Source organism: Ranitomeya imitator, chromosome 4 (assembly GCF_032444005.1).
Source record: "Ranitomeya imitator isolate aRanImi1 chromosome 4, aRanImi1.pri, whole genome shotgun sequence".
NCBI classification, from domain to species: Eukaryota; Metazoa; Chordata; class Amphibia; order Anura; family Dendrobatidae; genus Ranitomeya; species Ranitomeya imitator.
Window position 1 is genome coordinate 73602056 of NC_091285.1, and position 27180 is coordinate 73629235.

General features: G+C 42.3%; 1 protein-coding gene across 1 annotated transcript in view; it reads right to left on the reverse strand.

Moving 5' to 3' along the window:
* Window positions 1-27180, reverse strand: part of FSTL4 (follistatin like 4) — a 1706306-nt gene that overhangs the window by 18062 nt on the left and 1661064 nt on the right. Inside the window, exons 13-14 of the mRNA XM_069761964.1 lie at window positions 25465-25614; window positions 14418-14525 (exon numbers count right to left, since the gene is read on the reverse strand). Of these exons, the coding sequence (XP_069618065.1) occupies window positions 14418-14525; window positions 25465-25614 (258 nt within the window). The remainder of the gene's footprint in view (window positions 1-14417; window positions 14526-25464; window positions 25615-27180) is intronic.

A 27180-nucleotide genomic window follows, 5' to 3' on the forward strand; every position in this document is an offset into this window, starting at 1 on the left:
GAAAAGCCAGCATGAACCTTGTATTTTAAATTAAGTGTTGTTTCAACGTCTGAAATAGAAAGTAAATTGCAAAAGACAAATCGCTGAGGTGTTTTCTGCAACACTTAAATGCAAATTCCTTATCACATTGCACTAATTCATCTAAAAGCTCCCCCATAGTGCTCCAGGATTTATTTCTATCGCAAAGTATTAAGCTTCAAGAATTATTTCTGAATATCGTCATAGCATATTCTTATACCTTTTATTCATGTATCGTATATACTCGTGTATAAGCCAAGTTTTTCAGCACATTTTTTTGGCTGTAACTATGCAGATGCTAAAGAGAAATTAATATTAATTTCTCTTAGGGTATGTGCACACATAGAAAGCTCCTCTGCGGATTTTTCCGCAGCGGATTTGATAAATCCACAGTGCAAAACCGCTGCGGTTTTTCCTGCGGATTTATTGCAGATTCTACTGCGGATTCTGCTGCGGATTTACATCTGCAGTTCTCTATTGGAGCAGATGTAAAAACGCTGCAGATTCCACACAAATAATTGACATGCTGCAGAAAATAAAACGCTGCATTTCTGTGTATTTTTTTCCGCAGCATGTGCACTGCGGATTTCGTTTCCCATAGGTTTACATTGTACTGTAAACTCATGGGAAACTGCTGCGGATCCGCAGCAAAATCCGCAATGTGTGCACATTCCCTTATAGCACACAGAGATAGCTGCAGCTGCCGGCTTCCAGAAGACATCATACTCGGCCTCCTCCGCGCCTTCGCAGCATCTCGATGGTCCCAGCGCTTGCAGCTCTTCCTGTGCTGTGCGATCACATAGCACCACTCATTAGGGTAATGAATATGTATGCGTCTCGACTCCCATAGGCGTTGAGCGCATATTCATTACCTTAATGAGCGTGCCATGTGATTGCTCAGCACAGGAAGAGCTGCAGGCGCTGTGACCATTGAGATGCAGCAACAGCACGGAGGAGAGTGAGTATAATGTTTTTTTATAGGAAGCATGCATACCGGGACAGGGGAGAGCCATGCATGCAACGATGGGACGGGGAGGCCATGCATACGACAGGAGTGGGGGAGCCATTCATATGACAGGACTGGATATGCATAGAACGATGGGAGGGAGGGAGCCATGCATAGAACGATGGGAGGAGGGGAACCACGCATACCAGGACAGGACCAGTGGAGCCATGCATACCAGGACAGGAAGAGGGGAAGCCAAGCATACCAGTACAGGAAGGGGGAGTCACATATACTAGGACAGAGATGGGGAAACCAGGCATAGCTGGACAGAGATGAGGGGATAATGCATACCCGGCTTACACTCGAGTCAATAAGCTTACCCAGTTTTCTGTGGCAAAATTAGGTGCCTCGACTTCGCCTCGAGTCAGCTTATACGCGAGTATATACAATATATGACATTAAAGTAATGCTTATGGCAAGTCAAGAGAAATTCTAGAGTTAGCGGAAGATAGTGAATTTACACCACTCAATTTTGAAATTGCACACCAAGAAGAAAAAGTTGTGAAGTTGTGGAAATCACAAGATCCACAGACATGTTTATGAAATGCAAATGATGAAAAGATGGAAACAAATGATCATAATTTCCATTCAGCATCGAGCATGAGTGTCACACATAGTGGCTGCTCTCAATGAGGTTATTAATGTCTGTCTGAGAAATTTTCTGCCACGCTTAGTGCATTTGAACAAGCAAATCATCAAAATCCACTGCTTGCAGCTCCTTTGCAAATACCAACAAATATCCCAGTTGTGCATAACGGAAGACAAGTTAAGAGACACTACAGGCCATGGTTACACATTAAGGCCACGCAGGCTGCTCTAAGAGGCATGAGCAACATTCAGTCAGATGTGGTGAAGTTGAAAAACAACTCATATGACACTGGGAACATGCCCACATCACTTGTTCCATGACAAAAATCAATGTAATACCAAGATGCTAAGGTAACTAATATGAAGGCTACATGGGTCTGGCTATGGTACTATATGCCACCCAACACCATTATTCCAGAAGTATGTTTGGTGTGACATTCCCTTATGAAGAACTCTTTATGTCATTACTAGTGTTGAGCATTCCGATACCACAAGTATCGGGTATCGGCCGATACTTGCGGTATCGGAATTCCGATATCGAGATCCGATACTTTTGTGGTATCGGGTATCGGTATCGGATCCATAGGGATGTGCAAAATAAAGAATTAAAATAAAAAATATTGATATGCTCACCTCTCCGGCGGCCCCTGGACATCACGCTGGTAACCGGCCGGCTTCTTTGTTTAAAATGAGCGCGTTTAGGACCTGCGAATGACGTCGCGGCTTCTGATTGGTCGCGTGCCGCTCATGTGACCGCCACACGACCAATCAGAAGCCGCGACGTCATTCTCATTCACTAAACTCCTAATTCTAGGAATTTAGGACCTGCGAATGACGTCGCGGCTTCTGATTGGTCGCGTGGCGGTCACATGAGCGGCACGCGACCAATCAGAAGCCGCGACGTCATTCTCAGGTCCTAAACGCGCTCATTTTAAACAAAGAAGCCGGCCGGTTACCAGCGTGATGTCCAGGGGCCGCCGGAGAGGTGAGCATATCAATATTTTTTATTTTAATTCTTTATTTTACACCTCACTATGGATCCCAGGGCCTGAAGGAGAGTTTCCTCTCCTTCAGATCCTGGGAACCATCAGGATACATTCCGATATTTGATGTCCCATTGACTTGTATTGGTATCGGATATCGGTATCGGCGATATCCGATATTTTTCGGGTATCGGCCGATACTATCCGATACCGATACTTTCAAGTATCGGACGGTATCGCTCAACACTAGTCATTACTAGTCATTACTAGTCATTACTAGTGTTGAGCGATACTTGCGGTATCAGAATGCTCAACACTAGTCATTACCAATATGGTCTCATCAGATTAGAAACGTAACCAACGAAGCCTAAGGCAACAACAATAAACATTGTCTTCAAGAACCATCAAAAGGCATTTGCATAACATTCAGCTATAAGCCAGATGTCCAAGTACAGATGTTTCATTGCCATCGCTATCAAAGGCTATCAGGGTGCAGAGAAAGCTGGCGCTGAAGGTTGGAATAAATGTCTATTCTCTTCAGTGATAATTCTTAATTTTGACTTGGATGAAATGACATTCGAAGACTGGTCTAAAGACCATGTGGTCAACTCCATTAGTAGGCCATTACATGGGATCATGACAGCGTCCCAGAAGCTGTTTGTCAACATGGCAATGCTAGGTTGCATGTTGCTCAAGCTAATGTGAGCAGCCTACATGCCAAAATGTGCTAACATGGCCTGCAGCATCTTCAGACGTGTCTCCCATTGAACACATCCAGGACGTCATTGTTTGACAATTGCAAAAGAAGCTGCCAGCAGTTGATCTTGATGATTTGCATACCCAAGTGCATTCAGTGTGGCAGGATATTTGTATGACAACCATTATTAACATCATTGATATCAGCCAAGGCGTGTTAAAAGCATGTATTCTTGTGCGTATCACTCCTACTCGAAGCTGAATATATTGAGATGTTTTTAATTAATTTTTCAATTTTTCTTCATTTGCATATCCTTCACATGTCTATAACTTCTGTGGTTATCATTACTCCACAACTACTTTCCCTTTCTGGTGTTGCAATTTCAATGTTGAAATATACAATTTTATATACTATAGGAAGCTTGTTGGATTACTGGAGCATACTGTTAGCTCCTGACCCAGGCATCTTCCACGTTCCCACATTCCTTTCAGCTTGAAAATGCAAAGCTGCCTCTGATCGCAGCATCAGAGGACACACAGTTCAATAGAGGATACAGAATATTAAAGGATATTCAAAGAAGGCTTATCTATAATAAAAAGTGACCAAATGAAACATGCCAATTATTGTCTTATCTGAAGCATACTCTGAATGGTAATCATCTCACATACATGCAGATATAAGATTCCTTGCGTTGTATTATTTTGCTGCACATAATATCTGCATGATGACTTTACACCACGGTTGCTATCTGCTCCATTAACATTACTTCTGCTACATTTGTGAAACATTTAACTAGGAATTCTAGCATTAGCGGTGTAGTACTTTAACTTTCACTGTAGGCATTACTTGTGGTTCATTACAGTTTGATTAAATTGCTTTAATTAGCAGCTGACAACCTTGTACAGCATAAATGCTTGGCCAATTGAGAACATTTTCTGTTTAATATCTATGAAGATTTTATTTTAAATGTTCCTTTTTATCTGTTTATTAGGTCTTCTGAGGTTGTTACTGGTCCATTAGATACCCGGGTGGCCCAGAAAGGCTCAGTCCATCTGTTTAGGAAAGCAAGTATGACCCAACAGCTTATATCTCTATGTTGGAGGTCAGGCAAACAGAACTACTGTACTGCTCCTTAATGGCAGTCCGATGCTTCACTTATGACACTCTTTCAAATTAACAGATCATATTTTCTCACTTCACTAGTCAAATGGTAGTAGGTTTAACCAGGGGGGCATCTTAGATCAGAATGAACAGCACAAAGCTGTTGCCGGGGGTAAGACAACATTTTTAGTGCAATGAAGTTGAAAATACAGCGTTTATACCAGTGAAAAATACATAAAGAAAACAACAGTAAAGGATTCTAGTGGACCTATGTATTAGGAAGACTTTCTATTGCTAGTGTCGTAGCATGAGGATTGCAAATAAAGACCAATATACTTGTGAATCATAGTATGCTTAGATAAAAAGTAACACAATTTTATAATAAAACTGCAATAACAGTATTGTGAATACAGTGTAGAAGAATGTGGTCAAATTCTGCACTGCTGAAACATGTAGTCCAAAGGTATTATTAAAAGTGATTTTTATTCAACACGTTTCTGAGTTTCAAAGAACTCCATCAGGAAATACCACATAAGAATAGCAGTATTGTATCATATGTGTGTTTGGCACCAGGGAAGTAGCCATATTAAAGGGAACTTGTCACAAGAAAAAACTCTATTAACCTTCAGGTATGTGATTAATCTGCAGTTTAATAGTGTTATTATGCTAGCTGACGCCAGCGTTTAGCTTAACGTTCTGTAAAGAAAAGTAACTTTATTCTCCCTGGCAATTTTCAGGTTTCAGTCACAGGAACGTCACTGGTGCTGATTCAGTCACCACTCTTCTCAAAGAGGCAGACCCTAGGCCCTTACTGTCAGCTGATGTCAATGCAGAGCCAGTGTAAGTCAGGGCCGGGGATGTAGTCTCAGTTATAGGGGTGGTGCCGGTGCTGGTTCAGTCACTGCTCTTCTCAGAAAGGTGATTGTAACTGCATCCACAGCACTTACTGACAGCCGACCCCAATGAATTATCAGTGTCAGTCAGGGTGAGAGATATAGTCCAGTCATTGGAGCGCCGCCGGTTCTGGTTCAGTCACCACTCTTCTTAGATATCTATAAACAGAAAGATAGTGAGGAAACACTTAGCTAAATGAATTCAAGTCTCCACGTCCAGATGAATTACACCCCAGAGTACTGAAGGAGATAGCAGAAAACATTTTTGAACCACTCTCCATAATCTTTGAAAATTCTTGGAGAACAGGAGAAGTCTCCTAAGCCTGACGTGTACTTAAACCCTGTATACCTATGACTCTTGTACAATATTTGTGGGTAGTCCTGATGAAGGGGTCACCTTAACCCTGAAACGCATTGAATAAACCACGTTGAAACCTCTACAATTTTTTGAATTCTTCTTGCGGCAGCGCGGGGATGATCCTTTTTTCTCCTACCTAAGTGTGTATGCCATTAATGGAGTGAGGTTAAGAGAGTCTGCGGGTTAGTTTCAGCAGAGACGCAGTGAAAATTGGTAAGGCTTTTATTACTGTTTTTGTTATTTTATAAAAACAACACACATTTATCATTGCCAAATTTATAACAACCTTCACTCTACAACTATCTTATTATTTATTATACCCAGTGTATGCCATAAAAAATATGAAAAATGGAGCTGGAATTACAATTTCTGCCAATGTTGTCTCAAAAAAAAAATATATAGTTGTGTGTGTCAGATGCTGATGACCAAAAACTAAAAAAAATAAGTTATTTCGTTTTTTTACCAAAAGTTGCAAAATACCAAAATAAAAATAAACCTATATACATTTAGAATTGAAGTGATCAAACCGAAAGGTAGAATAAAGAGTAAAACCCATCCTGCGCGATAATATAGGTGAATTTAATGAAAATGTAGAATCCCTGTGGGTGGAGATAAGGGGAGGGGGAAAAAATAACAAATTACTGATAGAGGTTTGTTATAAATCTCCAAAAATAATGGAAGCAATGGAGAATATCCTCGTAAAGCAAATAGATGAAGCTGCGACTCAAGGAGAAGTCATTATTATGGGGGACTTCAACTACCCTGAAATAGATTGGGGAACAGAAACCTGCAGTTCCAGCAAAGGTAATCGGTTTTTGACAATTATGAGAGACAATTACCTTTCGCAACTGGTTCAGGACCCAACAAGAAGGGGGGCACTGCTAGACCTAATATTAACCAACAGGCCAGACCGCATATCAAATATAAGGGTTGGGGGTCACTTGGGAAATAGCGATCACAAAATAATAAGTTTTCATGTATCCTTTAAAAAGATGTGTAGTAGAGGAGTTACAAGGACACTAAACTTCAGGAGGGCAAATTTCCGACGGATGAGAGAGGATCTTGGTGCAATTAACTGGGACGATATCCTGAGACACAAAAATACACAAAGAAAATGGGAGACGTTTATTAGCATCCTGGATAGGACCTGTGCACAGTATATACCGTATGGGAATAAACATACTAGAAATAGGAGGAAACCAATATGGCTAAATAGAGCTGTAAGGGGCGCAATAAGTGACAAAAAGAAAGCATTTAGAGAATTAAAGGAAGTAGGTAGTGAGGAGGCATTAAATAAATACAGAAAATTAAATAAATTCTGTAAAAAGCAAATCAAGGCAGCAAAGATTGAGACAGAGAGACTCATTGCCAGAGAGAGTAAAAATAATCCTAAAATATTCTTTAACTACATAAATAGTAAGAAACTAAGAAATGATAGTGTTGGCCCCCTTAAAAATAGTCTGGGTGAGATGGTGAATGAGGATGAGGAAAAAGCCAATATGCTAAATGACTTTTTTTCATCAGTATTTACACAAGAAAATCCCATGGCAGACAAAATGACTAGTGATAAAAATTCCCAATTCCGCAGGAAGTGCGGCGGCGTCTAACAATCACTAAAATTGACAAATCTCCGGGCCCGGATGGGATACACCCTCGAGTACTGCAGGAATTAAGTACAGTCATTGATAGACCATTATTTTTAATCTTTAAAGACTCCATAATAACAGGGTCTGTACCACAGGACTGGAGTGTAGCAAATGTGGTGCCAATATTCAAAAACGGAACAAAAACTGAACTCGGAAATTATAGGCCAGTAAGCTTAACCTCTACTGTGGGTAAAATCCTGCAGGGCATTCTAAGGGACGCTATACTGGAGTATCTGAAGAGGAATAACCTCATGACCCAGTATCAGCACGGGTTTACTAGGGACCGTTCATGTCAGACTAATTTGATCAGTTTCTATGAAGAGGTAAGTTCCGGATTGGACCAAGGGAACCCAGTGGATGTAGTGTATATGGACTTTTCAAAAGCTTTTGATACGGTGCCACACAAAAGGTTGATACATAAAATGAGAATAATGGGGATAGGGGAAAATATGTGCAAGTGGGTTGAGAGCTGGCTCAGGGATAGGAAACAAAGGGTGGTTATTAATGGAGCACACTCGGACTGGGTAGCGGTTAGCAGTGGGGTACCACAGGGGTCAGTATTGGGCCCTCTACTTTTTAACATATTTATTAATGACCTTGTTAAGGGCATTCAGAGTAGAATTTCAATATTTGCAGATGACACTAAACTCTGCAGGGTAATCAATACAGAGGAGGACAATTTTATATTACAGGATGATTTATGTAAACTAGAAGCTTGGGCTGATAAATGGCAAATGAGCTTTAATGGGGATAAATGTAAGGTCATGCACTTGGGTAGAAGTAATAAGATGTATAATTATGTGCTTAATTCTAAAACTCTGGGCAAAACCGTCAATGAAAAAGACCTGGGTGTATGGGTGGATGACAAACTTAAATTCAGTGGCCAGTGTCAGGCAGCGGCTACAAAGGCAAATAAAATAATGGGATGCATTAAAAGAGGCATAGATGCACATGAGGAGAACATAATTTTACCTCTATACAAGTCACTAGTTCGACCACACTTAGAATACTGTGCACAGTTCTGGTCTCCGGTGTTTAAGAAAGACATAGCTGAACTGGAGAGAAGAGCGACCAAGGTTATTAGAGGACTGGGGGGTCTGCAATACCAAGATAGGTTATTACACTTGGGGCTATTTAGTTTGGAAAAACGAAGACTAAGGGGTGATCTTATTTTAATGTATAAATATATGAGGGGACAGTACAAAGACCTTTCTGATGATCTTTTTAATCATAGACCTGAAACAGGGACAAGGGGGCATCCTCTGCGGTTGGAGGAAAAAAGGTTTAAGCATAATAACAGACGCGGATTCTTTACTGTAAGAGCAGTGAGACTATGGAACTCTCTGCCGTATGATGTTGTATTGAGTGATTCATTACTTAAATTTAAGAGGGGACTGGATACCTTTCTGGAAAAGTATAATGTTACAGGGTATATACACTAGATTCCTTGATAGGGCGTTGATCCAGGGAACTAGTCTGATTGCCGTATGTGGAGTCGGGAAGGAATTTTTTTCCCCAATGTGGAGCTTACTCTTTGCCACATGGGTTTTTTTTGCCTTCCTCTGGATCAACATGTTAGGGCATGTTAGGTTAGGCTATGGGTTGAACTAGATGGACATATAGTCTTCCTTCAACCTTAATAACTATGTAACTATGTAACTATGAATGGTGTTTAGATAACAAATAAATATACCTCAGCCTTACATTTCTGTACTGAATTTGCCTCCTAAAAAGTGTAATAAAAAGTCATTAAAAAGTTGCATATACAACATTATGGTACCATTGAAAACTACAGTAAAAAATAAGCACTCATGCAGCTCTGCTGGTAGAAAATGTTATAATTGATAGCTCTCAGAATATGGCGACTAGTGTTGAGCATTCCGATGCCGCAAGTAGCGGGTATCGGCCGATATTTGCTGTATCGGAATTCCAATACCGAGTTCCGATATTTTTGTGATATCGGAAATCGGAATCAGAGTGTGCGGTGCGTATGGTTCCCAGGGTCTGGAGGAGAGGAAACTCTCCTTCAGGCCCTGGGATCCATATTCATGTAAAAAATAAAGAATAAAAAAAAAAAATATGGCTATACTCACCCCTCCGACGGACCCTGGCTGTCACCGCTGCAAGCGTCCGCCTCCGTTCCTGAGAATTACAGAGAGTGAAGGACCTTCGATGACGTCGTGGTCAGGTGACCGGTCACCTGACCACTCACGTGACCACTCACCTGACCGCGACATCATCAAAGGTCCTTCACTCACTACATTCTCTGGAACGGAGGCGGACGCTTGCAGCGGTGACAACCAGGGTCCTTCGGAGGGGTGAGTATATCCATATTTTTTATTTTTATTCTTTATTTTTTACATGAATATGGATATACTCACCCCTCCGAAGGACCCTGGTTGTCACCGCTGCAAGCGTCCGCCTCCGTTCCAGAGAATGTAGTGAGTGAAGGACCTTTGATGATGTCGCGGTCAGGTGAGTGGTCACGTGAGTGGTCAGGTGACCGGTCACCTGACCACGACGTCATCGAAGGTCCTTCACTCTCTGCAATTCTCAGGAACGGAGGCGGACGCTTGCAGCGGTGACAACCAGGGTCCTTCGGAGGGGTGAGTATAGCCATATTTTTTATTTTTATTCTTTATTTTTTACATTAATATGGATTCCAGGGCCTGAAGGAGAGTTTCCTCTCCTTCAGACCCTGGGAACCATGAAGGATACATTCCGATATTTGTGTCCCATTGACTTGCATTGGTATCGGGTATCGGTATCGGCGAGATCTGATATTTTGCCGGTATCGGCCGATACCACCCGATACCGATACTTTCAAATATCGGAAGGTATCGCTCAACACTAATGGCGACACAAAAAATAATAATTTTTTCCCAATTGTGTATTTATTGTGCAAAATGATAAAACATGAATAAAACTATATAACTTTGGCATTGCCAGATTCATACCAACCCACAGAATAAAGCCAATATTTCATTTGTGCAGCATGACAGCAAAAATGTTAAAACACAAGAAAAAACTGTGGTAGAATTGATATTTTGTTGTCCCATAAGGAGTTGATAAAAGATTAGCAATTTATTTGTACCCTGAAATGATGCCACTAAGAAATACAACTCATCACTCCACCCCATTTTCTTTGAGGTAAAACATTGTTTAAAAACGGGCAGTGAAATGTTTTACCTGAAAGAAAGGATCAGCTGTGATCCCGCACTGTCCTGTCTGTATACTCTTTTGCTTCACCCCCTGCCCAGTAGCTGTGATCACGTGCTGCAATGTCTGTATCCTCTCTTTTGCTTCCTCCTCTGCCCAGGGGATGTGATATGATCGGACCATGTTCCTGCACTGTCAGACACGGCCATTACACAGCACATCTATAAGATTATCACAGCACAGGAACATTATTATTAAACAAATCCAATTGTGGAAATGCTTAATTTGAGAACGGACAATTACACCTTAAAAACTGGGCTCTTCTGGCTTATTGGAAAAAGCATGTGGAGACATTTGAGAAAAAAATACCAGATTGGAAAAAGAAAGACTATTTAAGTTTTCTGATCAATGATCCATTAATTTGGACAACTATCCCTGTGGACGTGGAGTACATGCCTACATTATACAATTTTGAATTGTGTGTCAGGAACCTGGAACACAGATGGAAATTCTATTATACTTCTATTAAAAGATAGCAAAAAACGTTTTGGAGAATGAATTATTTTTCCTTTGTCTTTCAGCCTTATGTTATAAGCTCCAACTCTGCAAGACATTTGTTTTCTATCTCCTACTTACTTCAATATGGCGTATTTTAGGTGATTTTAGGACAAATTAAGTGCATCTGCAAAATAACACGTTTTAGGGCTATGAAAAAAATGATTGCAGTTCACAAGGAAAATCACAGTCACAGTCACAGTCTGGCATCTCACTTCTCTGTGTGGAGAAACAAAGTTTATTTTGTTAAAGGCTATATATTTATATATATATATATATATATATATATATATATATATATATATATATATGTGTGCTTAGCAAGCAGATTTTAATGTTCTGATTGTGGAGTATTATAATTAAAATATATAAGTATTAATATGTTCATAGTTACAGAAAACTAAAAGACTTCCACTTGGTTATATTTCTACGGTGTAGTTACAGACATGATAAAATAATAGAGCACATTGAGTGTTTTGTTTTTCATGCATGATCCAAAGAAAGCACCACACTGTCCATTCTGGTAGCTATTTTATTCAAGCAATGAAAGTATCACCAGTTTTAAGGCCACTTTACATATGCTACATCCTGTTCTGTGTTTTGTGCTTCATGATAGAAGGATTTGCATCTGTTTGTTAGGCCGGGGGACACACACAACGTATAAAAATATGGTCCGTTTTACACGGACGAGAATCGCACAAATGTTTACAAAACAGTGATCCATGTGCAGTGTGAGGATGCAATTTCCTCGCATCAAATTAACTGTGTGACATCCGTATGGCATCTGTATGGCATCCGTACGGCGAGATTTTCTCGCCGGCTTGCAAAACGGACATAGAATGGATCCATGGCCTCAAAATTATTAAAAACATATAAACAATCTAAATATATATATATGTCTGTGAGACACATATATACATATATTTATATGTAATACAGCGCTAGATAGCAGAGAAGCCGGTAATTCAATTGCCGGGCTTTTGCTATCTCCTTCCCAAACCTGACAGGATATGAGACATGGTTTACATACAGTAAACCATTTCATATCCCTTATTTTTTTACATATCCCTCACTAGTAATGTTAGAAGTATCTGTGTGCAAAATTTGGAGGCTCTAGCTGTTAAAATAAAGGGCTAAATTGTGGAAAAAACTGACGTGAGCTCCCGAGCAATTTTCTCTGCCAGAGTGGTAAAGCCAGTGACTGAGGGCAGATATTAATAGCCTAGAGAGGGAACATGGTTATAGGACCCCCTCTGGCTAAAAACCTCTGCCCCCAGCCACCCCAGAAAAGGCACATCTGGAAGATGCGCCTGTTCTGGCACTTGGCCACTCTCTTCCCACTCCCGAGTAGCAGTGGGATATGGGGTAATAAAGGGTTAATGTCACCTTGCTATTGTAAGGTGACATTAAGCCAGGTTAATAATGGAGAGGCATCAATAAGACACCTATCCATTATTAATCCTATAGTAATAAAGGGTTAATAATACACACACATTAGGAAATAAATATTTTTATGAAATAAAGACACAGGGTGTTGTAATAGTTTATTAAATGCTCAATCCAATTGATTACCCTTGTCACCTGAAACAAAGTTAAAATAAAAAAAACAATATCCCATACCTTCCGTCCTTCAGTCATGTCCCACGCTGTAAATTCATCAGAAGGGGTTAAATGATTTTACAAGCAGGAGCCTGCTAATGCAGCCACCCCTGCCTGTAAAATCTGGGGAATGAATGGGAAGCAGGGGAACGTAGCTACCTAGACTTGCTATGCTGCGCCCCCTGCTGGTATAAACTCAGATGAACTCGAGCATGAGAAAAGATTCAGAAAAATTCCCACGCACTGCCAGAGCCCTGCAAAATGACCTCCAGCTGGCCACAAATTTGCATGTGTCTGCACAAACGGTTAGAAACCGACTCCATGAGGATGGTCGGAGTGCCCAACATCCACAGATGGGGGTTGTGCTCACAGCCCAACAACGTGCAGGATGCTTGGCATTTGCTATAGAACACCAGGATTGGAAAAATCACCACTGGCACCCTGTGCTCTTCACAGATGAAAGCAGGTTCACACTGAGCACATGTGACAGATATGACAGAGTCTGGAGACACTGTGGAGAGCGATTTGCTGCCTGCATGCCTTCAGCATGACCGGTTTGGCAGTGGGTCAGTAATGGTGTGGGGCGGCATTTCTTTGGAGGGCCGCACAGCCCTCCATGTGCTCGCCAGAGGTAGCCTGACTGCCATTCGGTACTGAGATGAGATCCTCAGACCCCTTGTGAGACCATATGCTTGTGCGGTTGGAACTGGGTTCCTCCTAATGCAGGACAATGTCAGACCTCATGTGGCTGGAGTATGTCAGCAGTTCCTGCAAGATGAAGGCATGGAAGCTATGGACTGGCCCACCCGTTCCCCAGACCTGAATCCGATTGAACACACCTAGGACATCATGTCTCCCATCATCCAACAACGTCACGTTGCACCACTGACTGTCCAGGAGTTGGCGGATGCTTTAGTCCAGGTCTGGGAGGAGCTCCCTCAGGAAAACATCCGTTGCCTCATCAGGAGCATGCCCAGACATTGTAGGGAGGTCATACAGGCACATGGAGGCAACACACACAACTGAACATCATTTCCTTGGCTTGAGGCATTTACACTGAAGTTGGACCAGCCTGTAATTTGATTTTCCACTTTGATTTTGAGTATCATTCCAAATCCAGACCTCCATGGGATATTCATTTTGATTTACATTGCTCATTTTTATGTTTTATTGTTGTCAACACATTCCACTATGTAATGAATAAAGATTTGCAACTGAACTATTTCATTCAGTGATATCTTGGATGTGGAATTTTAGTGTTCCCTTTATTTTTTTGAGTAGTGTGTATAGTGCTGGACAGCCCGCGTGCTAATACTATGGGCGTGATTAATAGGCTGTGATCCAGACACTGTGCATCACACTTATCTGTGTGCCCTACCTGTGTGCATTTTTGCTACTAGGCAGCCAACCCCTCTAATACTTAGGTGAGTGGGTGGTTGTTCTCATCAGTAGCTTGCACCTGTGCTGCTCCAGCCTTTGTCAGTGGGAGCCTGCTACACCCTGATAGTGCATTTGTCATTTGATAAGGTGTTGGTGAGTCTGCTTTTTATGATGTGTTTTTCAGTTACAATGACAACTTTAAAAGGAAAAAAAAATGACTGGCCAGTGTCATCTTCAAGTCATACCCTGATCTGGTGACATCAAGTAAAACTGGAAAATGTCAACATTGAAAACAAGTTAAAATAAGTTTTGGAAAACATATGTTATTCTCACTTAATATTTGTCATGCATTAACCACTTACGGCAAAAAAATACAGCAAATAATTATATTAAATTAATTTATTTATATTTTATGCTCATTTAAATCGACATACCTGTAAAGATGGATGTGACTTATTTATATCTCCCCAGCTAAGAATCCAGACTTGGTCATGGGATTTGTCATAAAGTAATTTTGCGGGATATGGGTCCACTTGTATTGTCTTCAAAAAAGACAAAAATTATAATTACATGATCAAAGTTAAATGTATTACCACAGGAACATTCTCACACGTAATTGGGGCACATCCTACAACAACACATACATTAAAGTTAACAAAAAAGTAATATAGCAATGTATCCTGATAATTAGTAGCTACTAAACATCAACCTTTTCACAGAAAAAAAAACAGCATTTAGTAATTAATAAATGGGATTTCAAAGGAGCAATAAAAGTACTGTAATTATAGTTATAATATAACAAGATAAAGCAAGGTGAAAAATCTCTCTAAGAATGCTGAAATATAAAATTAATGACCCACATTTATTATTTGGCTTATGGCTAATTTTGGCAGAAATTGCACTAGATAAAAAAATTGTATGTCAAGTTGTGCCAAATTTGCAACTTTTGTCTTCTAACTTTAAAGAGGAATAGGGCTTTACCAATTTGTGCCCTATAAGCTGTTCATTCCTGGTCTTAGTAGAAGGAATATACATAAAGTTTTTTCTCTCGACTCCTTTGTGGATATAACTTGAACTTTTTTCAACTGGGCATTTTATTTTGCTCAGCTTTGTGTGCTAGTACTTTTCTTCCGCTATGCTATCATAAAAAGGCAACGTCAATAGGTAGGAAAAAGTAGATGTTCGCAGTTCTTATCTAAATGAACCACTCAATGAAGTCTTGAACTGTGCCAACATGGTGTTAGGGCTGGCGGATTGCACCAAGTAAATATAGTGATAGTATAGGTGCGTTTGCAGCCCGGGGTCCACCGTGCAGGAGTGGAACCTGCTGCTAGTAAATGGCAGCACTCTATGGTGATACTACACCTGAATTGACACGGGTTCCATCACCCAGTCTGTATAAGAGCGAACTCTGTTGCTTCACAGAGTCGCCGGAGTTAAAGATAATGCTGTGCCCTTTTAACCTCACAGGGGAGCAATGCACATTAACGGAGCAGGTAGCATGCAGTGGTCATACAGTCAGCAACAGCACTCAAACAACTCCTCTCTGGAGGTGCCGGAATTCTAGTGGCTATAGGCCAGCCTTAGATCCATACAAACAAACTCCACTCCGGAGGTGCCGAAATTCTAGTGGCTATACGCCAGCCCTAAATTCACTTAAAACAAACTCCTCTCCGGAGGTGCCGGAATTTTAATGGCTTATAGCCGACCCTGAGCACATGCTGACACAGACCACAAAGTAGCAAAGCTCATGAACTCATGAATATAAGTTGATACTAGCGTATGGCCGAGCGGCCATGTGAACTTTTTATAGAGGAAGCCATCCAGGACCTTCCTAGTGGTCCAATAGGAACCACTACAGGACCTGAGCATGTGACCCCGACCTCCAATGAGAGGTCATCCCTTGGGCATGCTCAGTAGAGGAAAAGCAGGACTTAGTCCCAAGAGCATCTGCTCACCACAGAACAGTGCTGGTTACAATGGCTGAGCCTGGAAGATCAACAGTAACCAAGCGCACAGTATCTGCCTGAGCAAGACGCTGGGACCGATGTCTCCGCTGAGCATGCTCCACTGCGGCTGAAGTAGAATGGGAGACCGCAGTGGAGGTGACTCGAGATTCCCCCTGTGCAGTGGCATGAACTCGAGACTTAACATTACCCCCCCTCTTAGGGCCTCCCACCTTGGGCCTGGCTACACTCGAAAGCAAACACCAAGAAAGGACACATTCAAGAAAAAACACCAAAAACAGGCAAAGATGCTTACCTGTCTAAATAGGCCTCAATACTAATGCACAAGCAGGGTGCAGCGGACGCAAACAAAATAGCAAATGCACAGGTGCAATACCTAATGAAACAGCCAGCCTTCAATAAGGGTTTGGCCGCTCGAAAGCAACACTGAGTTGCGGAGCCTGAATGTGCTCAGCAGGTGCCCAGGACCTGTCCTCTGGGCCATAGTCCTTCCAATCCACCAAATAAAAAAATTTTTGCCATGTACCACCTTACACCCCAAGATAGCGTTCACCTCATTATCATCCGTAACCCTTCCAGTCCACCAAATAAAATTTTTGGCCACGAACCACCTTGCACCCCAAAATAGCATTCACCTTGTAATTGTCCGTAGACAAACCCGATGTCCCAGCAGATGACTCTGAAAACCGGGACATGTGAATGGGCTTTAGCAGAGACACATGAAAGGTGTTGGTTATACCTAGGCGTGGAGAAAGAGCAAGATGGTAGACACAGGGTTAACCTGGCTAGCAGAAACAAAATGTTGCAGATATGTGACCAGGGTCTGGTTGGCCCTCTCTACCAACCCATTCATCTCGGGATGGTATGCTGAAGAGAGATTCAGCTCGATGCTGAGTAGACAACAGATCTCTCTCCAGAACAAAGATGCAAACTGGGGGCTTCGGTGACTGACAATTTTATCCGGCATACCGTGTAGGTGGAAAATGTGTTTAATAGACAATGCTGCCAAGGCCCGTGCTGAAGTTAGCTGTGAAAGAGGCATCAAGTGCACCATCTTGGAAAAATGGTCTGTGATTACCCAAATGATGGAACAGCCACGGGACTTGTGTAAGCCCACCAGAATGTCCATCCCAACCATCTCCCAAGGCCTGTCAGCCACCAACAGGGGGTAAAGTAACCCAACAGGCCATTGTCGTGGAGACTTATTTATGGTGCAGGAAACACAAGTCCGAATAAAGTCTCTAACAGGCGCTAACAGTAGAAGGGCAGATGGTGTGCGATGCTCCTTGAAATGCAGATGAGTATCAATGGTTTCCATGCTTAATGTTTTGAGGATATGAGGTATTATTACCGGGCGTATATACAGATGGAGTATCTGGTGTATCTGCAGTGAAACAAACTGCGGTGGGTATATGACCTATATATCAAACTCGTGCTGTACGTGTATGGTCTCTACCCTGGTATCACTACCTGTGATGCTCCTTATACCTGGTATTTGAATCATGAGGTGTGTCTTCCTGAAATTCCAAATAGACCCCTGATTGTAAGGGTCCAAGGCACAAGATATAAAACCTCTGTGGGTGCATCTAACCCTGGATACAGTGAGGGTATATGTTTAATACCAGCCACCTGAGTGGTTACCATGATCTGCTAATAGCAACCATCCACGACACCGGATATTGCCCTTTATGTGTTCATATTGTTTTTATATCTTTTTTGGGTGCTAGCTTTCCCTAGGACAGTACTCTCTTGTCTAGCGATAGAGGTCCTACAGTCTGTGGGTAGAGGAACTCATTAGTGCCTGCAGGGTTTATCAGGGCCCCTAGGGTTAGTCATCGAGGAGCAGGGGCACCAATATGTTCCCCCCTAGGGTGTCAACCTCCGCTGGCAGGTAGGGCGTATCTAGGCTCCTATCCAGGGATTACTAGTATTACCCCTAGATTTTAATTGGGTTGAACACTTGTTTTTGTTTGTTTTTGGTTGGTCACGATTGGTGGCATGATTTGCCTTTGATTTTAATAATAAAGAATATTTGGGTATTTACATGATTTTTACGTCCGAATAAAGTCTCCGTCACGAGCCATATGCGGCCACCAGTATGTCCTCGCCAGAAGCTCTGATGTCCTTTTGGTCCCAAAGTGTCCACCCACCCTGGATGAGAGAGCCCAAGAGAGAACCCCTGGTCACCAATTTGATGGCACAAAAGTCTTGCCTGGGGCACAGACGCTAGCAAAACTGGAGCCATGGTCCTCAGGCTCTCAGAAGGGACAATAAGACAAGGTTCCTCCTCCGCTGATGACACTACGGAGCGGCAGAGAGTGTCGGCACGAATGTTCTTCTCTCCGGAGAGAAAATGGAGGGTGAAATGGTACCGGGAGAAGAACAGGGACCATCTGGCCTAGCAAGAATTCAGCAGCTGGGTAGACTGTATATAGACCAAATTCTTGTGGTCGGTGTCTCCACTCCAAGAAAGCCATCTTCATGGCTAGCAACTCCCTGTCCCCGATGGAATAATTCCTCTCCGCTGTTGTGATGGTCTTGGAGAAGAAGAAGCAAGGATGCTTCCGACCTTCAGCATCCTTCTGGAAGAGGACTGCTCCAGCACCGACGGAAGAGGTATCCACCTCCATAATAAAAGATTTACCTGCAGTAACCACCGATCGACCAAACCGCTGCATGATCAGCTCTACCCTCACCTACTGTATCCTCACCCATCCCTTGTAGATTGTGAGCCTTCGCGGGCAGGGTCCTCATTCCTCCTGTACCAGTTATGACTTGTATTGTTTAAGATTATTGTACTTGTTTTTATTATGTATACCCCTCCTCACATGTAAAGCGCCATGGAATAAATGGCGCTATAACAATAAAAAATAATAATAATAATAATATCAACATCGGGGTGATGTAAGATGGGAGCGCATGCGAAGTGTGACTTAACTTAGAGAAAGGCTCTGGAAACCTCCTCCAACCACAATTTGGGATTTGCTCCCTTTTTGGTGAGGGCAACCAAAGGAGCTACCAAAGTTGCGAAGTGGGAAATGAACTGGCGATAGTAATTAATGAACGCCATAAAGTGTTGCACCACTTTGAGAGAATGGGGTTCCTGCGAGTCCGTCACAGCCTGTAGCTTGGCAGGATCCATAGCCAATCCCTGGGCGGAGATGATATAGCCAAGGAAAGGCAAGGACTCCTGCTCAAACACACACTTCTCCAACATGGCGTAGAGGGATTTTGCCAGTAGGAGGTCGAAGACCTTGCAAACATCTCTCCGGTGGGAGTCAGTATCTGGAGAGTAGATGAGAATATCATCCAGATAGACTACGACCGAGGTGGAGAGCATATTCCGGAAGATATCATTCACAAAGTCTTGGAAAACGGCAGGGGCATTACAAAGCCTGAAGGGCATCACCCGGTATTCTTAGTGCCCGTCCCTGGTGTTAAATGCCATCTTCCATTCGTCCCCCTCATGGATGCGAATCAGGTTGTAAGCACCCCGCAGATCTAGTATAGTAAATATTCTCACTCCCCGCAACCTGTCGAATAGCTCTGATATCAGATGCAGAGGGTATTTATTCTTAACGGTGATGGCGTTAAGACCCTTGTAATCAATGCATGGACGTAGTTCTCTGTTCATCTTCTGCATGAAGAAGAACCCTGCCCCTGCAGGTGACACTGACTTCCTAATGAATCCTCTTGCCCGATTCTCCTGGATGTATTGGGACATCGCCTCCATCTCCGGGAGAGACAGGGGATTGACTCGACCCCGAGGAGGCTCTGTACCAGGCAAGAGATCAATAGGACAGTCATAGGGGCGATGAGGCAAAAGGGTCTCCACAGCCCTGTTGGAGAATACATGTGCATGAGGCCAGTAGTGCTTGGGGAGAGAGGAAAGATCTGTGGGTACTTCAGTAGTAGCAACCTGAATGCACTCCCTCAGACATCTGCCCTCACAAGATTCACTCCATCCCAAAATTCTCCCTGAGGACCACTCTATATGATGGGAGTGATAGCGTAACCAGTGTATCCCCAGCAGGATCTCGTCTATTCCCTCGGGGATGAAAAGGAGGGAAATATTCTCCTGATGGGATGGAGACATAGATAATGTAAATGGGATGGTTTGGTGAGTAATTTGTGAGAGCTTTGTCAGACCATTCACCACTCGTACAGTCACCGGCTTGGCGAGCATCACCAGGGGTATTGTGTGGCATTGGGCGAAGGATGAGGACATAAAATTACCCTCTGCCCCAGATTCCACACAAAGCTCAACTGTAAGAGTGGAAGGGACAAAAGTGATTGTCCCCTTAAAGGACAGTTTGGAGGAAAATGCCGTTGTGTCTAGTGAACCTCCTCCTACTGTTACTAGATGCGATCGATTCTCGACATAATGTCCTATCTGCTGACAGATATTACAGACCACGAGTATTCGAGCGGCCCAGGACTTAGGACCTGCTCGAGAAACCTCCATGTGCACATGGGACTCAGACGCCTGAACAGGAGATTCCATAGGAGTGGCGAAGTTAGGAGCCAACCGGAACCTCTGCCTACACTGGGCTCACTGCAACCTTCATTCATTAAAACGAAGGTCGATGAGGATGGAAAAAGTTATAAGCTGTTCCAGTGTGGCAGGAATCTTCCCTGGTGGCCAATGCGTCCTTCACATGGTCAGCCAGTCCCTTCCAAAACACCGGGATAAGGACTTTATCCGGCCACACTAGCTCAGAAGCCAAAGTCCGGAAGTGAACGGCGAATTGTCTGACCATGGACGAGCCCTGTGTCAATGCCAGCAGTTGGAGCGCCGTATAATGTGTGACAGAGGTCTCATAAAGACCTGTTTCAGAGAGTCCAAGAAGCGAGAAGCACTCTGCACCACATGATCATCTTGCTCCCACAGCGGCGTGGCCCACTCCAATGCCCTGCCCGACAGAAGGGATATAATAAATCCCACTTTAGCCCGTTCTGTGGGAAAACGTGCAGCCCGAAGCTCTAGATGTATTCCACACTGGCTCATGAATCCCCGACAAAGCTTACTGTCACCAGCAAACTTGTCTGGTAACGAGAGAAAGGATAAAGTTGGAGCAGGGTTGGCAGTGGACAAACTGGCTGCAGCTACGCTAGCAGCCTGAACAGTGACTGCAGTGACATCCACAGCCGAGGATGTGCATTCAAGAGCCGCCAACCTACCCTCCAGCTGCTGGATGTACCGTTGTAGATGCTGATCATCCGCCATTACTAGCCAGACCCTGGCGATAGTATAATGTTAGGGCTGGCGGAATGCACAGACTAAATATAGTAATAGTATAGGTGTGTTCGCAACCCGGGGTCCACCGTGCAGGAGTGGAACCTGCTGCTAGTAAATGGCGGCACTATATGGCGGTACCATGCCTGAATTGACACAGGTTCCATCACCCGGTCTGTAGTCTGTATAAGAGCAAACTCTGTTGCATCACAGAGTCGCCGGAGTTAAAGATAATGCCATGCCCTGTTAACCTCACAGGGGAGCAAAGCACACTAACAGAGCAAGTAGCATGCAGTGGTCATACAGTCAGCAACAGCACTCAAACAACTCCTCTCCGGAGGTGCTGGAATTCTAGTGGCTATACGCCAGCATTAGATCCATACAAACAAAATCCTCTCTGGAGGTGCCGGAATTCTAGTGGCTATACGCCAGCCTTAAATTCACTCAAACAAACTCCTCTCCGGAGGTGCCATAATTCTAACGGCTTACAGCTGACCCTGAGCACATGCTGACACAGACCACAAAGTAGCAAAGCTCATGAACTCATGAACATAAGTTGATACTAGCGCATGGCCATGTGGCCATGCAAACCTTTTATAGAGGAAGCCATCCAGGACCTTCCTAGTGGTCCAATAGGAACCGATACAGGACCTGAGCATGTGACCCCCGACCTAAAATGAGAGGTCGTCCCTTGGGCATGCTTAGTAGAGGAAAAGCAGGACTTAGTCCCAGGAGCGTCTGCTCACTGCAGAACAATTCTGCTTACAATGGCTGACCCTGGAAGATCAGGAGTAGCCAAGCGCACAATATCTGCCTGAGCCAGATGCTGGGACTGATGTCTCCGCTGAGCAGGCTCCACTGCGGCTGAAGAAGAATGGGAGACTACAGCGGAGGTGGCTCAAGATTCTCCCTGTGCAGCAGCAGGAACTCGAGACCCAACACATGGTCATTTAAAACTTTTTGACAGTGCTGACAATGCCTCCATCGCAATAATATAATCCTCGGTCCTTGACTGATCCCATGATGCTCCTCACTGTTAGGATATGTTCACATGACTAATTTCTCCACATCCAAGAAAAACTGTCCAATTATTTATACTAGACTTTGATCAGATTTTGATTAAAATGGCATCAGTTCGTAAAAATCAGATGGCATCCAAGTGCCATCCATTTTTTTTCACAGATCCATAGACTTGCATTGCCAATCTTGAGCCCACACTACAATGTGTCTCAGATTTTTTTCTGTGGATCACTAGGCCCAATAAAGAGATCCGACATGTTCACAACCCCTTAAAGTATCATGGGTACAAGTGCTATTCATGAGAGTCATGGATAGCACTCATATGAGAAAATCAGTCATGTCCATGAGCCCTAATGCTGCTGTCACTGTTAGGGTGGGAGGCAGGGACTGGGAGGTATTGTCAGTGTGGTCTTGTAAGGTCCACTTCCTGACCTGCATGACAAGGAAAAGCTAATGCCACTCTGGTCAAAGTCTGATCTGAATAATCGTAACGTTTTTCTCGGAAGTGGAGAAACCAGTCGTTTCAACCTGCCTTTAAAATGAGGAGCCTTATGGGATCAGCCAAGAACTGAGGGTAAGTATTACTGTTAGGAAGTCAAATGTCAGCTTCGTCACAAAGTTTTACATTGCCATGTCAGTACAGTTGAAGACCTCAATGGACGTTTTATTTAGGTCAGAACTGTGAGCGTCTACTTTTTCCTACCTATGTACATTGCCTTCTTATGATTGGACAGTGCTATACTAGCATCAAAGTGCAAGCCCACAGAGGTGAATGAATTAAATACCAGCTTTGTAATTTCAGTGCCGGATGTGGAGTCGGGAAGGAATTTTTTTCCCCAGTGTGGAGCTTTGCCACATGGTTTTTTTTTGCCTTCCTCTGGATCAACATGTTAAGGCATGTTAGTTTAGGCTATGGGTTGAACTAGATGGACTTAGTCTTCCTTCAACCTGAGTAACTATGTTACTATGTTACTATGTATCTCCAAAGCAGACTGGAGATAAATACAAATATAAAAAAATTGTATCTACAGGTACTTATCAAAAAATTAGAATATCATAAAAAGTTAATTTATTTCAGTTCTTCAATACAGAAAAATTGAAACTCATACATTATATAGAGTCATTACAAAGTGATCTAGTTCAAGTGTTTATTTCTGTTAATGTTAATGCAGCCAATGAAAACCCCAAAAGTGATTATCTCAGTAACTTAGAATAATTAACAAAAAACACCTGCAAAGGCTTCCTAAGCAGAAAAAAAGTCCCTTTGTCTGTTTCAGTAGGCATTACAATCATGGGGAAGACTGCTGGCTTGACAGATGTTCATTCATTGACACACCCCATAAGGAGGGTAAGCCACAAAAGGTCATTGCTAAAAAAAGCTGTCTGTTCACAGAATGCTGTATCCAAGCATATTAATGGAAAGTTGAGTGAAATGAAAAAGTGTGTTAGAAAAAGGTGCACAAGCAACTGGGATAACCGCAGCCTTGAAAGGATTGTTAAGAAAAGACCATTTAAAAATTTGGGGGAGATTCAAAAGAAGTTGACTGCTGCTGGAGTCATTGCTTCAAGAGCCTCCTCACAGACTTATCCAGGACATGGGCTACAAGAGTCACATTCTTTGTGTCAAGCCACTCATGACCGATAGACATCTCTAGAAGCATCATACCTGGGCCAAGGAGAAAAAGACCTGGACTGTTGCTCAGTGGTCCAAGGTGTTGCTTTAAATTGAAAGCAAATTTTACATTTCATTTGGAATCAAGGTCCCAGAGTCTGGAGGAAGAGTGGAGAGGCACACAATCCAAGCTGCTTGAGATCTAGTGTGAAGTTTCCACAATCAGTGATGGTTTGGGAAGCCATGTTATGTGCTGTTGTAGGTTCACTGTGTTTTATCAAGACCAAAGTCAGCTCAGCCATCTACCGGGAAAGTTTAGAGCACTTCATGCTTCCCTCAGGATTCAAGCTTTTTTGGAGATGGAAATTCCATTCTTCAATTCTCCAGCAGGACTTGGCACCTCCACTCTGCCTATAGTACCAATGCCTGGTTTGAAAACAGCACTGTGCTTGATTGGCCAGCAAACTCGCCTGACCTTAACCCCTTAGAGAATGGGGTATTGTCAAGAAGAAGATGAGAGACACCAGACCCAACAATGCAGATGAGCCGAAGACTGCTATCAAAGCAACCTGGGCTTCCATAACACCTTGGCAGTGCAACAGGCTGATTGCCTCCATGCCAGACCGCATTGATGCATTAATTGATGCAAAAGGAGCCCCAACCAAGTATTGAATGCATTTACTGAACATGAAATTCATTTTTTTAAGCTGGTGTTATAAAGTATTCCAATTTACTGAGATAATGACTTTTGGGTTTTCATTGCTTGTAAGCCATAATCATAATCATCAACATTAACAGAAATATCTGTACATTCCAGCTACTCTGTGCAAGAATGTATACTTTATAAGGCAAAAACTGGTGAAAAGAAAATGGTCCTCTTCATAGGTAAACTAAACATGAACCATGTACAACAAGTGTAAAAATTATCCCAGCACTTTATCCAATAATTTACTGACTTTTATTTAACCTACTTAGTCTCATATTGCAATTAAAAATTGAGAAATATAAAATAAAATCTTTTTTTCTGCATCTCATGAGCTCAGACTTGTCCCCCTTCATCTTCCCCATTGTTTAAGAAAATGTGACTTATGCCATCCATCAGGAGAATTTGGAACTGATCAGCAGGACTTTAACACTCTTGTTCTCTGCAGAAATTCCACAAACACTGAAGGCTAAATATCAGTTATTGGCACAAGTATACAATTGGTCATGGCATGAAATCCAAACTGTTCAGCAATTCTAAATTCACAAATGTTATTAGATGGTGTACACCTTTATATAAATTAAGTGTCATTCCTCCTATTTTATTGTTGCCAAATGTGGGCCAATGTCCTTTACAACTATCTATGTTAATGGATAGTTTGAAATGCATGCATTTTAATAAAACTATGCAACAGAAATATTGTTACCCGTATTAACCAATAATACTTCATTTCTGAAATTACCGTACTGCGGTAAACTAAAAATTGCTCTGTTATTCATTACTATGCCTAAAAATGGCAACCTTCTGTTTGACAGTTTGGATAAATGAGACCATATGTTTAATGATGACACCGCTTAAAAGTTGGCCTCTTTAAAATTGTACTCCTGGTGCAATCAGATTTTGATCAGCAACTTAGAATATTTGCTATTTTATGAAATGGTACCTGTTTAACCTTCTGCATCTGGATGTCAATTATTAATACCCTGTTCTGGTCCGGCTGAGAGACATATATGTATTTCTCCCTCACATTGATGGCTGAAGACCATGAACACAATTGATCGGGGTTTCCTTCAGTTTGCTGACACATCTCTTCCTAAGTAGACAATACGAGCAGGTTATAAAAAGATTTACTATGACTCATTTTAGTTGTTGACATGTTAATAAAAAGGAATTGTACAATAGAGCTCAAGGTGCCCATACATCTCAGACAGCTCATTCAGCTGACAGCTATCTCTTCCAACTCCCACATGCACAGGAATGCTCTTCTTGTGCCCTCTATGGGGAAGGCAACATAAGCTGCTGCCAGTCTCATCAGGCAGTGGTTCATATTCACAAAGAACAAAAGAACTGGACATTTTAATTCAAACATTCTGATATTTTTTCTGTAATCTGAAATGTACACTAAGTGCAATTATTAGACAATATCTATTTTTCATTAAGAATTTGATTATTGAACAACTACAATGCTGTTGGCCAATCCAAAAGGTTAATAAACTTGAAAATTTAAGAAAGTAAAAGTGAGGTTTTTGTTTTTGTTAGGAAAATATCTAAATTACTGGGCAAATAAAAGTGTGCAGAATTTTTATGCAACTGAATAAAAAATGTAAATGCTCAGTTTTTTATTTTCATCTGTTAAAGTGAAAATAATAACTAAACAACTCTTCTTTTCAATAACAGTCCTAAGACTTCCAACCACCGAGTCTGTCAGTTTCTTTATCTGTTGAAGAAAATATTTGAAGAAACTATTCTTGAGAAGTGTACTGTTTTATTTCACCATTAATCTCCTATTTAAGAAAGGTCCACAAGTTCTCAATAGGGTTTCTGGTGAGAAAGGGGCTAAGTCATTATTCTTTCATCTTTAAGGCCTTTACACTCCAGCGAAGCAGTGGAGACTTCGACATGTGATGGAGCATTGTCATGCATAAACATCATGGCTTTCTATAAAGTTGCAGTCTTTTTCCAACACAACTACTATTAGAAAGTGTCTTCTAAAAACTGTCAGTAGGTTTTGGAGTTGATGTTGAGTTCATATTCAACCCAAAAATGTTCTATTAGCTCATCTTTACTAATACCAGACCACAGCAGTACCCCACCAACACATTGCTGGTGCCTGAGTTTAAGTGGAAGTTTGTGCCTTTTATTGATACAGCCATGGGACCATCCAAATAATGGATCAAAACTAGGGATGAGCAAACACCTCATATTTTTAATAACCAGTCAAGGGAAAGCAGACAGCTCTGAGTTGCTCTTATTATGCTGGGAAGAGGCCAATATCCATGGACCTTCCCAGCCTATTAATATCAGCCCCAGCTGTATTACTTGCCTTTATTGACTAAAAATTGAAGAACCTTAAAAAAATGATGTGGATCCCCCTTATTTTTACTAGCCAACAAAGGCAAGGCAAGGCAGCTAGGGGATGATATTAATAGGCTGGAAAGGTCCGTGGATATTGGGACCTTCCCAGCATAATAAGACCAGCCATCAGCCACACCAGAAATGGTGCATCCATTAGATGTGCCATTTCTGGCACTTAGACTTGGCTCTTCCCGATTGCCGTGGGGTTGGGGGTTGATGTCTGTTGTGTAATATCAGTTACCATCAAGCCCAGGGGTTAGTAACTAACCCCGTATTTAAAAGAAAAAAACACACACAGGAATAC